The 13367-nt window shown below is 33.6% G+C and overlaps 1 protein-coding gene across 8 annotated transcripts in view; it reads left to right on the forward strand.

Annotated features, from left to right (window-relative positions):
• LOC136037400 (guanine nucleotide exchange factor DBS-like) overlaps positions 1-13367 on the forward strand; it is a 211100-nt gene that overhangs the window by 111260 nt on the left and 86473 nt on the right. For all 8 annotated transcript variants that reach the window (XM_065720146.1, XM_065720152.1, XM_065720145.1 and 5 more), the window contains 2 exons: positions 3936-4049; positions 5492-5608. In XM_065720146.1, coding sequence (XP_065576218.1) covers positions 3936-4049; positions 5492-5608 — 231 coding nt within the window. The remainder of the gene's footprint in view (positions 1-3935; positions 4050-5491; positions 5609-13367) is intronic.

The raw sequence follows: 13367 nt of genomic DNA on the forward strand, positions 1-13367 counted from the left end.
GCAAATTAATAAAATTATTTTAATTAATTAATTTTATAATAATTATTTTAAAATTTATATAATAATTTTTACAATATTATGTAAATATAGAATAAATATTGTAATAATTCATTATTTTAAGGTACACTCTTCTAGTTTTGGGTACACGATCATGTGTGGTTTGGTAACCTCTAAAAAGGTGTCTTCGGAGTTCTGTTACATCTCAAATTTTGGCACTGCTTCTTTGACATAGTTGGAATCGGCTCAATCAGTGATGACTGGCTAAAACACAAGAAATAAGAGAAGAGTTAGTCCCTAATTAATTGCATAATTAATTAATTAGATTGTGTAATCAATATGAATTTATTAATTCACATTCTTTTATTTAAATAGCTATCGTAGTACTTAAATAAATGTTAAATTCTGCAAGTTTAACAATTACAAAAAAAAACACAAAATTGAGATAACTTCTTAAATGCAGTAAGCAGTGCACAAAGGAGTTTACACTTCTTTTCATATGGCACTCAAGGGATTATAATTGTGACTAAAATTTGATTCTGCAAGTTCAAGTTATATAGGGAAAATTAAACGTATTCTTAATATAGGTAGCGTGAATTTTTTTCTTTTGCGCAACCAAATCATCTCATTGACACCATATATATTTGCACAAGAAAACATTAAAAATTAATTAATGTAAATTTACCAAAGTGGTAACTGGTAATTGGTTACCAGTAACCCGCATGTGACCAGCCGGTTTTGCAGATTTTTCATTCTTGCGCATTTTTTTTCTTGTTTAAATCTTGGACCAAAGACTATGTGCTTGAAGTTTATTCGCTGGTTAATTTCCAAGTGAATTCGTTGTATGATTATGATTGGGGGGGAGGTGTTATGCAATTGAAAACGTAGTGAATGCACGGCCTATATTCAGAATGTTGGCAATGAAGATGTGACCTTTAGAAACTATGTGAAATACCTAGGGGTTTGATTTTATTTGATTTTTGCAGATGGCATTTCTTGTTGATAATATCCAATTTTTATGTACATAATGCTTCTTTTTAATGGCGGGAGAATAGATTAAGGTGGGAAAATATAAGCTTTCATTTACTAATGCCGCTTTTTCAAAGTTTATTATAAAATATTACCTTCGATGTTACAAATCGTGCAATTACAAGAACTCAAGGGCAGTTTCGCAGTTGCTGTAGTTGCGTACTATTATTTTAGTAACACGTTTCTGAACATCCCATTTGCCATGACAGATAAGTAATTTTCTGAGTTTCGGACTATGGCTAAGATCATCAATGATTAAATCCGTCACTTTCATCAATAAATTAGTTTTTGTCAAATGTCATGGTATTGTGGAAAAAAGTACAAGTATCTGCCAAGTTAGCTTTTATTTAGAAGAGGAATTATCACTAGCGGCAATTTAGAAATCTTGGCATCAGCCTGGCATCCTGTCTTGGAATTTCAGCTCAACTTCAATTAAGCCCAATGTAAATAACGGCCAGTATCCTGTGTTTTTTAGTTGCTTGCGATTATATTTTCTGGATCTCCATCTTGATTTTTTTTTTGTCTTCGCATAATTTATAATTTCATCCTTCAAAAGTCAATGAGACAAAAAAACGGAAAAAAATGGTTCTTGGATTCTGTGGTTCAACTTATTCCTTATTTAACAGTTCGTGTTAACAAACTGTCAGCAAGGAGCGATTCGGCCAAAACTCTAAAAAGTGGAATTTTCATACCAATAGATGCATCGAAAGTATTGTATTTTTATGTTAATTCTAAATATAGAAAATTCCTTAGGTTTAATATTATCCATCAACAGCTACGAGCCTGAGAAAATTTGTTTGACTTTCGAAAAAAGGAGGGAACCCCCAAAAGGTAAAGGAACATTAATAAAAATCACACCATCAGATTTTTCACATTAGAGAATACTGTAGAGGTTTCAAGCTCCCATCTTCAAAAATGCTGAGTTTTGCATCCCCCCCCCCCCAATTTTAATGTTTTTCAAACATCATGGATGCTTTCTTTCGGAAAGATTATCGTATCGAACCAGTGTTCCTAGAAGATCAAGAGAGGGCTCATTGGAACGGAAATGAAAAACTGTAGTGTTCTTTTTAAGTGACAAAAAGGATTGGTCGCTTAGAGGCTCCCATTCCTTTTTTTTCGCAAAGTCATTCGATCAAAATTTTGAGATAGCCATTTTTTTCAACATAATTGAAAGGCCCAATAACTACGTCTCTGGGGTTGACTCGCCCCTTCAAACTCTCCGGAGAAAGGGCTGTAAGTTACGGAATCTGCTCAGTTTTTTTTCCATATGGTATTTGTTATTGGAATGAATACCTATATTCCAGAGAAAGGGAAGTTTTTTGCAAGGGGGCGAATTATCACGGGGATAATTTTTGGTTTGGAAGGAAATTGTCGAGGGTGAGCTTTCCAGGGGAGTTTTTCAAGGGGGGAATCCGCCAGTATTCCTATACAAAAATTTTTTTTTTTGGTTTAGTTTTTCCCTGGTGACTCAATATTCAGGTGGAGGTGTTCCGGGGAATTGTTTTAGGGAAATTTTGAAGCGGGATTGGAATTGTTTGGGGGATTTTTCCGTTGGAGGAGAAATTTTTCGTGGGAAAATTCCCCATTGGGGATTTTCTGCAGGATAAAATTTCTTTGGAGGGTGAAAAATTTCCACAGAGGGGGGGGAGTTTCCAGAATGACTCGAGAAATGATCAGAAACTGAATAAAAAATAAGTCGTTTTCCAAACGAAAGCAGGCTAAGGAGAGTTTTCCTGGCTGAATATTCCACAAGAAATTTTCCGGAGGGAATTTTCAGCGGGGATTCAATTGTCAGTGGGAATTTTATGCGAGAGGAGTTTTTCATGGGGAGAATTTTTTCATAGAGAGAGGACGATGATTTCACCTTACAATTTTGAAAAATGATCATAAAAAAACAAGTTTTTTCAATGAAAGTAGGGACCAAAATTAGAGCTTGAAACGAACAGAAACTATTCCAAATAAGAGGGAGGCTCTCCCCTCCTCAATACATCACTCTTCAAGCTAAATTTTTTAGCACTTTCAAAAAGCTTTTAATTTAGACAAATTTCAGGTCTTCCCGAACGAAGGGATTACCAACTACGGGGGACGAAGGATCGAATGAGCATAAAGGTAGCAAAAATCTGGCATTTGTCAGTCAAAAATATGGCAAAAATCTTGAACGTAACTAAAGATTGCGTAAATATTTATGCAGATGAATATTTAACACAACACTAGAGCAACTCATAAATCTGTGGTCCAGCTTTTTGAATATACTTTCTTTATTAAATGCTTCATTAGTGTGTATATTATACATAATTTTTGACTGATGTGAAAGTTAAATTATTTATTCCTTCTGTAAATTGGGCAGGGGTGCTAATTCACGAAAATATAGGGAGGAGCAATGGTTTTTCAGTTGTTTATAAAGGTAGCAAGGTACTTTTCAGAACCTATGGGGGGCGAGTAAATGTCCTATTTTATAATTTCTATCGAAGATGTGAAAACAGGTGTGGCTCAAAATCAAGGGGAGTGCAATTATATCTAAAAATCAATTGTTTCACTGTTTCCTCTTAATTGCTACTTACCCCCCCCTGAAACTTGCTGAAAATTGCTACCATCCCCCTGAAACTGGATATTCTTTTTGATTCTTTTACTTACAAAAAAGAACACGGTGTGAAAGTTTTTTTTTAAAGAGTCATAAGCTTCGTCTAGAATGACATCGTTCTCCCTGTCAGCAGCATTTTATGCAGGTGGATCATTTTTGGACAGTCGGCTATGATTGGATAGCCTTCAAAAATCTCGAAGACTATTATTGCCTGTCCAATTGATGCCAATTCACAAAAATGTTGGGAGGAGCAATGTTTTTCAGTTGTTTATAAAGATAAAAACCTCAACTGATCGAGCTTAAAATAGAAATTATATTTTTTTTTCAGAACTTTTTCCCTGGACTTATATCAGCAGCTTATGTTCTTCGTCCATCTGGACTACTGCAAAAAGCCATTTCTGAAGTTAGTAGCAAATTATTTAGAGAAGATTTCAAATTTAAGGTGAGTAGACGACCAATGAAATGAACAGCCCCCCCCCCAACACTCTCTCTTCATGCCACAATTTGATTTCATTTTCTCTACCTCCTTAATGAATGCTCTATCATCAGAGTATATAAACATAAGTATATTAAACATGATATTATGAACATAATATAATATAGCAAACATAATAATTTATTATAATTATAATATAAACATAAGTATATAAGCATAAGTGATAAAAAATAAAATCACCCTGTGCAGAAGAGGAACCCCCCAGCACTCTCTCTTCATTCCACAATTTGATTCTATTTTTTCTACCTCCATAATGAATGCTTTACCTATAAAAATATAAGTATATTAAACATATATTATGAGCATAATATAATATAACATAACATAATATAACAAATGAATAAGTGATAAAAAGTAAAATCACCCTAAAGGAAGACCTCCCCACCCCAACACTCTCTTCATGCTACAATTTGATTTCATTTCTCTACCTCCATAATAAATGGTCTACCATTAGAGTATATAAACATAAGTATATTAAATATATATTATGAACATAATATAATATAACATAACATAATGTAACAAATATTTTAGTTCATTATAATTATAATATAAACATTAGTGGTAAAAAGTAAAATAAATGCTTCAATAATGACAGGACTTATTTGTCCACAATTACTTTGAACAAAATAATATGTGTTTTATCACAAAATATTGAAAAATAGTTTTCTGTTCAGATGTTATAAAAGGTACTCCGGAAATAAAATGCATGTAATTACAAACAACTATTTTTGGTGCACTCCAAATTTTGACTAATGCTTTTTTGCAAATAATTAAACACACAAAATTATATGCAAATAGTTGTGCAATAAAAATGCGCAAACAATACAGTGCAATGAATATAACAGCTAGTAATTACAGTACTTATTTTCCGAATACCTTTCAAAATTTTTGCACCAATAATTATTATTATTTAAAAAAACAAGCTTTTTCATTCTTGAAGTATTAAAAAAAAAAATTGGTACATCTCTCTTGTTCATTCATTCTTGGGGCACAGAAAATAGAATTTAGTGTAGCATAAAAAACGGGGGTTGAAGGGGTGGCATCTTCCCTTATGTACAGTGTCATTTATGTATGTCATTTATGTATGTTTTATGTTTTTTATGTTATGTATGTTTTTATGTATGTTATGTCTTTTATGTATGTTTTAGACTTCAGAATTGCACTTTCTCTTCATTTAAAAATATATTTTTTTAATATCAAACTCAGGGTAATATTCAATATGTACTGCCATTCCCTCAACCCCCTCCACTCGAATTTAGCCCATTTTTGACTCCAAGCATAAGTGTCAATGGGTAAATATGGGCCCACTACACGATCCATAGTGGGCTGTATTTTAGTTTGTGGTAGGTAATTGCGTAAAGGCCTTATGGAAATCTTTTTTCCAGGTTGTTATTTGCTCGTGTTTAGAAGACTTGCATAATCATGTAGATCCTACCCAACTTTCCTCTGAATTCGGAGGAAGCCTGAAGTACAACCACGAGGAATGGATTGATGTTCGAATGGTAAGTCCGCACGTAGTCCTTCGTAATAAAATAACAAAAAATTTTAAGCAGAGATTTTCAAAAAAGGAATAAGTGAAACAAAAAAAACACACACATAAGAATAATGTAGTCTTTCACGAAACCTACAGAGCATAATTTAATTAAAAAAAATCACTAAAGTTGCAAATTAAACATTTAACAGTTGAAAGGTAAAAAAGGAGAGGGGGGAGAATCTGCGAAGAATATTCCTTTGAACATCTTGAGTGTTTTCAAACGCGGGCCATGACCTGTTGAAGTCAGCTCCACTCTTGTTTGTGATAATTTCTATTCGGTTGTAAATTTAACTTATTACATGAAAATTTCTGCTCATGTCAGATTTTGCTACTCCTTATTCTTAGTATTTTCTTTGCGTTTTTTTATTTGTTTTCAGTTGAATAGAAAAGAAATTATATCTAAACTAAAGTTAAAGAACGAATGACTATTTGGCTTGCCTCCAAAATTTTCAAGTTACCTTCGCTTCTAGTATAGGTATGCAGGTTTTCAATCAAAATAGAACATATGATAGAATTAGGAAAAAAGTGAACTATAAATTAATAAAAAAAAAATTAATAATAGCTAAGTTTCATACTGGCTCAGAGTAAGCTGCAGAATCGACCGTCTTAAGACTGACTAAAAAATCTAGAATTATCGTAGGAGGAGAAAAAAATGAAGAATAAAAAAATAATTGAGAAAAAGACAAAAGCAAAAGGAGTGAATAAAAGAAAAAGAAGAAGCAAATATTTTGGCAGACTTAAGGGTACTCTGTCCTCACTAAAAGAAAAAAAAACAAAGGAATAAAATTGCTGAAGAATAAAAGCCACAAATAAAACTCCGTCATGGGAATTATTTGTCGTTTCTGACACCATTGACTGTGGAAAGTCCCTGTAGCCACCATAAGGTCAAAACGACGTCGTCAAGTCAAATTTAGTCGAAGGGTCACCCATATTCCCCTGTGGTATCATCTCGTGTTCGAACTACTTCACCAAACCACGCTTCTTCGTACCACGCATACATAAAATAGTTGTAGGATAGTTCCATTCCATTGTAACTGAGTTATTTTTTTATTTTTCTTGAAAACTTTCGTATGTTCAGTTGAAAAGGCCGGATTAAAAATCTTAAATGTTAACATAGAATATGTTTTTTTTTTCAAATTGATTGGCAGTTGACAATAGGATGTATTCTAAAGCCATGGAAAATTAGTACATTATCAAGGGCTTGAAGAAACCAAGAGTATCTTAAAATCCTAAGTTAAAATATCTTAAGTTATCTTAAGATATTTATCTTATCTATTAACTTATCTATCTTAATTTAAAATATTATATACCCAAATCAGCCTAAAGTAATGAAACGTTCCAGGGTTAAGGTAAATTGCCAATATATCATTTTATATTTGAAACGCTTATAATGTATACTATCGGCTCTCAAGTATGGCTTTTACACTTTATCACGAATTTTACATATTCAAGCATAAACTTGGAAATCCCTAAACTGAAGCCCTTGCATTTCCAACCAGCCATGAAAAACCTAAATTGAAAATTTAAGGCGTAAAAGTTAATTATAAATGATTCATTATTTTGTTCTGATTGAGAACCAGTTACAATGAGCTACCGGCTCCTAATCAGTAGACCGTGGTACGCTTTATCATGAGCTCCACCGTATCGTAAAATTTCCTGTATTTTGTGTAACTAGTGGTTACTGTCGTTGGGAACATTGGGAGCGTCTCTCTAGGAACATTAAAAGAAGGGAGTGAAGTATGTTTTTATGAATAGCGAAGAAGGGGGACGACAGGAACGTCATCATCTTCAAGGAAATATAAGTAACAGACTGCTACAATAGCAGCTCATTGCAACGTCAAGCTGTCTAATATCAAACCGCACCTCCTCTCCATCTCCATCCTAATCTATTTAATGATTCGCAATTTACCATCTCTCCTCTCCATTCTAATCTAACCTCCTCTTCATTCTAATCTTTTAAAGATTCACTATTTACCATCTCCTATTAATACGTACAGACAGCCTGTATCAAGGGTATACCTAGGATTTTTTTTCGGGAGCGGGGGGAGGAAAATAAAAAACTAAAGAACGGATCAAAAATTTGTTTGTATGCATTTATGTTACGTTTTTACGCGTCGGGCATTTTTATGGTGCGGGGGGGGGGGGGGTCAAACCCCGTAACCCTCCTAAATACGGTCTTTTTCTGTATTTATCTCTCGTTCAGTAATGCTTATTGCAATCGATTGCACTTGGTTTTCGCTACTGATAGCCAATGAAAACATTCTTTCAAAGAAAATGGTTTTCCCTGGTTGTTGGTGATGAAAATCAATTGTATTAAGCTATACAGAAAGCGGATTAACACTAGATAAACCCCAAAGACGAGCTACTGAGTGATACTCTTTACGAATAAAATGGTTCAGACCCAATAAGTATGATTACTGCAAAATACTGGCTTTTGACCTGTCATCTGGAAGTGTACATTCATCTTCCATGACAGTTTTATCAAGAGCAAAAGAGCCATTACTCTCCTGTACCTCCAAGTTAAAATTGTGCCTTAATTCTATTGGTTTATTAAATAAAAAAATTAAGTTTTTCTAACTGCAAGCAAGGAGCGACATTAAAACTTAAAACGAACAGAAATTATTCCGTATTTGAAAGGGGTTGTCCCCTCCTCAACCCCTTTCAAATACGGAATAATTTCTTTTCGTTTTAAGTTTTAATGTCGCTCTTTACTTGCAGTTAGAAACACTTGTTTTTTATTTAATTTCTGAACGTTTTTAAATTAATGCATGGTTTGATTTTGGCTCACCGCACATGAATAATTAAAACAAAATTTGCACATTAATTGTTTTTGCCAAAATGGCTTCTCATATTTCTCATATTTTTGTTCGGACGATTTTTACAAAAAAAGGAGTGGGGGACGAGGCCTAGTTGCCCTCCAATTTTTGGAAACTTATAAAAGCGACTAGAACTTTTTAGTTTTTTTTTACGAACGTTTTTGTTATTAATAATTGTGCGTAAATTACAAATTAACTTACGTTACGAACTTCTATATTTGTATATTTATATTACATACATGAGGGGGTATGCCCCCTCGTCAATACCTCGGTCTTTACACTAAAGCTTAAATTTTGTTGAAAGTTTTTCAACTTTCAGTTGAAAAACTTTTTCATATTTATTTATTCATTGTTTAAATAATGCTAGAAAATCCTGCACCCCCTTAATGGAATTGCTCTTCCCCCATGACAAATTGCTACAAGTAAAGATTCTTCAATGTAGCTACTTCCCCTCAACCCTCCCCCCTCACCCAAAAAATCCTCCTGATAACGTCTGTACACTTCCCAATAACCATTATTGTATGTAAACACTGGTCAAATTTTGTAACTTGCAGCCCCTCCCCCGGGAACTATGGGGGAGTAAATCGTCCCCAAAGATATCTAATTATGTTTTTTGACCATGTTGACCAAAATGGCTATCTCAAAATTTTGATCCGTTGACTTTGGAAACAAATGAGCGTGGGAGGGGGCCTAGGTACCCTCCAATTTTTTTGGTCACTTAAAAAGGACACTAGAACTTTTCATTTCCATTAGAATAAGCCCTCTCGGGACATCCTAGGACCACTAGGTCGATACGATCACCCCTGGGAAAAAGAAAAAAAAAAAAAAAAACAAAACAAACAGACATTTAAACACGCACCCGTGATCAGCCTTCTGGCAAAAAATACGAAGTTTCACATTTTTTGTAGATAGGAGCTTGAATTTCTACATTGGGGTTCTCTGACACGATGAATGTGATGGTGTGATTTTCGTTAAGATTCTATGACTTTTAGGGGGTGTTTCCCCCTATTTTCCAAAAAAAGGCAAATTTTCTCAGGCTCGTATCTTCTGAATTGTAAAACTAAATTTAATGAAACATATATATTTAAAATCAGCATAGAAATCTGATTATTTTGATGTATCTACTAGTAACAAAATTCCGTTTTTTTAGACTTTCGTTGACTATTGAGCCGGGTCGCTCCTTACTGCAGTTCGTTACCACGAACTGTTTGATTTTGTGACGAGTTTTTACAAGACAATTATATTTTCTTTAAGTGTATGTTGAAAAGAAAACCAATCAGTTTTTTCTACGTATAGTATTTATTTAATTATTATTTATATTTTGTTTTATTATTTATTTTATTTACATTATTGTAAGTAGTTGAATGGGAAATTAAACATACCAATCAAACAGTTCGTGGAAACGGATGTGGTAAGGAGCGACCAGGCCCAATACTAACCGAAACTCTGAGAAATGAAATTTTGATACCAGTAGTTGCATCAAAAGAATCACATTTTAATGCTGATTTTAAATATATAAGTTTCATCAAGTTTAGTTTTACCAATCAAAAGTTACAAACTTGAGAAAATTTACCTTATTTTAGAAAACAGGTGGAAACACCCCTTAAAAGTACTAGAATCCAAATGAAAATCACAGCATCAGATTCAGTTTATTATAGAACCCTACAGTAGAAGTTTCAAGCTCTTATCTACAAAAATGTGGAACTTTGCATTTTTTGCCAGAAGCCAGATCACGGAAGCGTGTTTATTTGTTTGTTTGTTTTTTGTTGTTTTTTGTTTTTTTTTCCAGGGGTTATCGTATCGACCCAGTGGTCCTAGAATGTTGCGAGAGGGCTCATTCTAACGGAAATGAAAAGTTCTAATGCACCTTTTAAGTGACCAAAACGATTGGAGTGCATCTAGGCCCCCTCCCACGCTCATTTTTCCCCAAAGTAACCGGATCAAAATTCTGAGATTGCCATTTTATTCAGAATAGTCAAAAAACCTAGCAACTATGTCTTTGGGGATGACTTACTCCCCCACGGTCCCCGTGGGAGGGGCTGCGAGTAACAAACTTTGACCAGTGTTTACATATAGTGATGGTTATTGGGAAGTGTACATACGTTTTCAGGGGGGTGAAAGTGCATAGACAATTTTTTTTATGTTCAAACAAAGGACAATTTCTAACTGTTTATTGAGACTATAGAACCGTATCAAACGTATCGAACTTACTCCAGTTCGTTACCACGAACTGTAGTAAGGAGCGACCCGGCTCAATAATAACCGAAATTTTAAAAACGGATGCCAATAGTTACATCAAAAGAATCGTATTTTTATGCTGATTTTAAATATATAAGTTTCGTCAAGTTTAGAGTTATCTATCAAAAATTATGAACCTGAGAAAATTTGACTAAAAAGTCATAGAAACTTGACAAAAACCACACCATCAGATTCAGTGCATCAGAAAACCCTACTGTAGGAGTTTCAATCTCCTATCTACACAAATTTGGAATTTTGTATTTTTTTTTTGCCAGAAGACCGATCACGGATGTGTGTTTTTTTTTTCAGGGGTGATCGCTTCGACCCAGTGGTCCTAAAATGTCGCGAGAGGGCTCCTTCTAACGGATATTGAAAGTTCTAGTGCCCTTTTTAAGTGACCAAAAATTGGAGGGTGTCTAGGCCCCCTCCCACGCTATTTTTTTCTATTTTACGTTAGAGTATTTTCCATGGAGAAATTTATCATGAGGGAAAATAATTTCCATAAAGTGGGTGCAGGATTTTCTAGCGTTATTAAAAAAAAAAACAATGAGAAAATAAATAAAATAGTTTTTTCACTGGAAGTAAACAGCAGGATTAAAACTTAGAAGGAAAAGAAATTATTAAGTATATAAGGGGGTTCGTCCCCTCCTCGATACCTTGCTATTTACGCTACGGTAATTACGCTTAGTTATACATACTTATAATTACACTTAGTGATTTCAACTGTTTATTCAAAGGCCTTTGTGATTCAGGGGTCATTCTTAAAGAATTGTGACAAAATTTAAGCTTTAGTGTAAAGAGCGAGGTATAGACGAGGGGCTGAACCCCCTCATATACTTAATAGTAACATAAAAATATAGAAGTTTGTTACGTAAGTTACGTATATTTATTACTAATAAAAACATTCGTAAAAAATATTTGTTTTAATTGCCTTTTTAAGTAACCAAAAATTGGAGGGCAACTAGGCATGCTCCACCGTATATGAAAGGCGTTGTCCCCTCCTCAACACCTCGCTCTTTACGCTAAAGTTTTTTATTGTTTTAAAAGAAGAATTATGAGAAAGTCAAACTTTAGCGTAAAGAGTGAAGCGTTGAGGAGGGGACAGCCCCTTTCATGTACGGAATGATTTCTGTTCATTTTAAGTAATATTTTCGCTCCTTACTTGCAGTTAAAGAAACTTGTTTTTTTTTATGTAATTGACGTTAAGAAACCACTTTCTTAAACTTTATAATTTCAAGATGCAATTATGCCAATTGGAGAGGGATACAAGGAGGAAGGTAATTGCTCCTTTCCCAATTTTGAATATTACTGTATTTGTCTCTTCATTGAAAAAAAATCCGAAAAGCTTCCTCTACTTTAACCCTCGTTTTTACAAATTCGTGAGTTGGTATTACTGCATAGAAGACTCTACTGATAATCTGAAATTTTTTTTAGAAACCTTCCATAACAGAAATATTTAGATATAACCCTGAACAGGCTCAATGTAATTTAGTTCACAAATAATGAATTTTTTACCGCTCTTTCTCCCAGACATTATTTAAACAGGTTATGAAATCCAAAGAGTGACAAAAAAGAGAGGGCTTTAGAAGCACTAAAAAGCTTAAGTCTCTTAAGACTTAAGAGACTTATTTATGTCTCTTTAAATAAGAGACAAAGTCTTTAAGAGACTTTGTTTATGTACTGATTCTTATTTTGATTAAATAAAAAAAACTAATTTTTTTTTAGCTGAAAGTAAGGAGCGACATTAAAACTTAAAACGAACAGAAATTACTCCGTATATGAAATGGGTTGTCCCCTCCGCAATCCCTCGCTCTTTACGCTTAAGTTTTTAATTGTTTTAAATAGTAGAATTGTGGAAAAGAGTCAAACTTTAGCGTAAAGAGCGAGGGATTGCGGAGGGGACAACCCATTTCATATACGGAGTAATTTCTGTTCGTTTTAAGTTTTAATGTCGCTCCTTACTTGCAGTTAAAAAAACTTGTTTTCTTTATTTAATTTCTGAACGTTTTTGAATTAATGCATCTTTGATTTTGGCTCTCCGTACATAAATTATTAAAATGAAATTTACATATTAATTCTTTTTTTGGCTAAATGACTTTCTCTTAGTTTTGATCAGACGATTTTGAGAAATAAGGGGTGGGGAAGGAGGCCTAGTTGCCCTCCAATTTTTCGGTTACTTAAAAAGGCAACTAGAACTTTTAATTTTTAACGAACGTTTTTATTAGTGAAAAATATACGTAACTTAAGAATTAACTTACATAACAAACTTTTATATTCTTATATTTTTGATTATATATATGAGGGGGTTTGTCCCCTCGTTAATACCTTGCTCTTCACACTAAATCTTAAGTTTTGTCCCAATTCTTTAAGAATAACCCCTAAATCAGAAAGGCCGTAGAATAAATAGTTGAAATTACTAAAAATACTATAGCATAAAGAGCGAAGTATTTATCTCCTCCTAAATACCTCGCTCTTTATGCTAAAGTATTTTTAGAACCCCTCATATGCGTAATAATCTCTGTTCGTTTTAAGTTTTGATGCTACTCCTTACTTTCAATTGAAAAAACTTTTTCATGTTTATACTTTCATTGTTTTTTGTTTTTTTTTAACAGTGATGCTAGACAATCCTGCGCCCTTTTCATTGAATTTCTCTTCCCCCATGAGATATTCCTC

The sequence above is a fragment of the Artemia franciscana genome, chromosome 16 (genome assembly GCF_032884065.1).
Source record: "Artemia franciscana chromosome 16, ASM3288406v1, whole genome shotgun sequence".
Taxonomy (NCBI): domain Eukaryota; kingdom Metazoa; phylum Arthropoda; class Branchiopoda; order Anostraca; family Artemiidae; genus Artemia; species Artemia franciscana.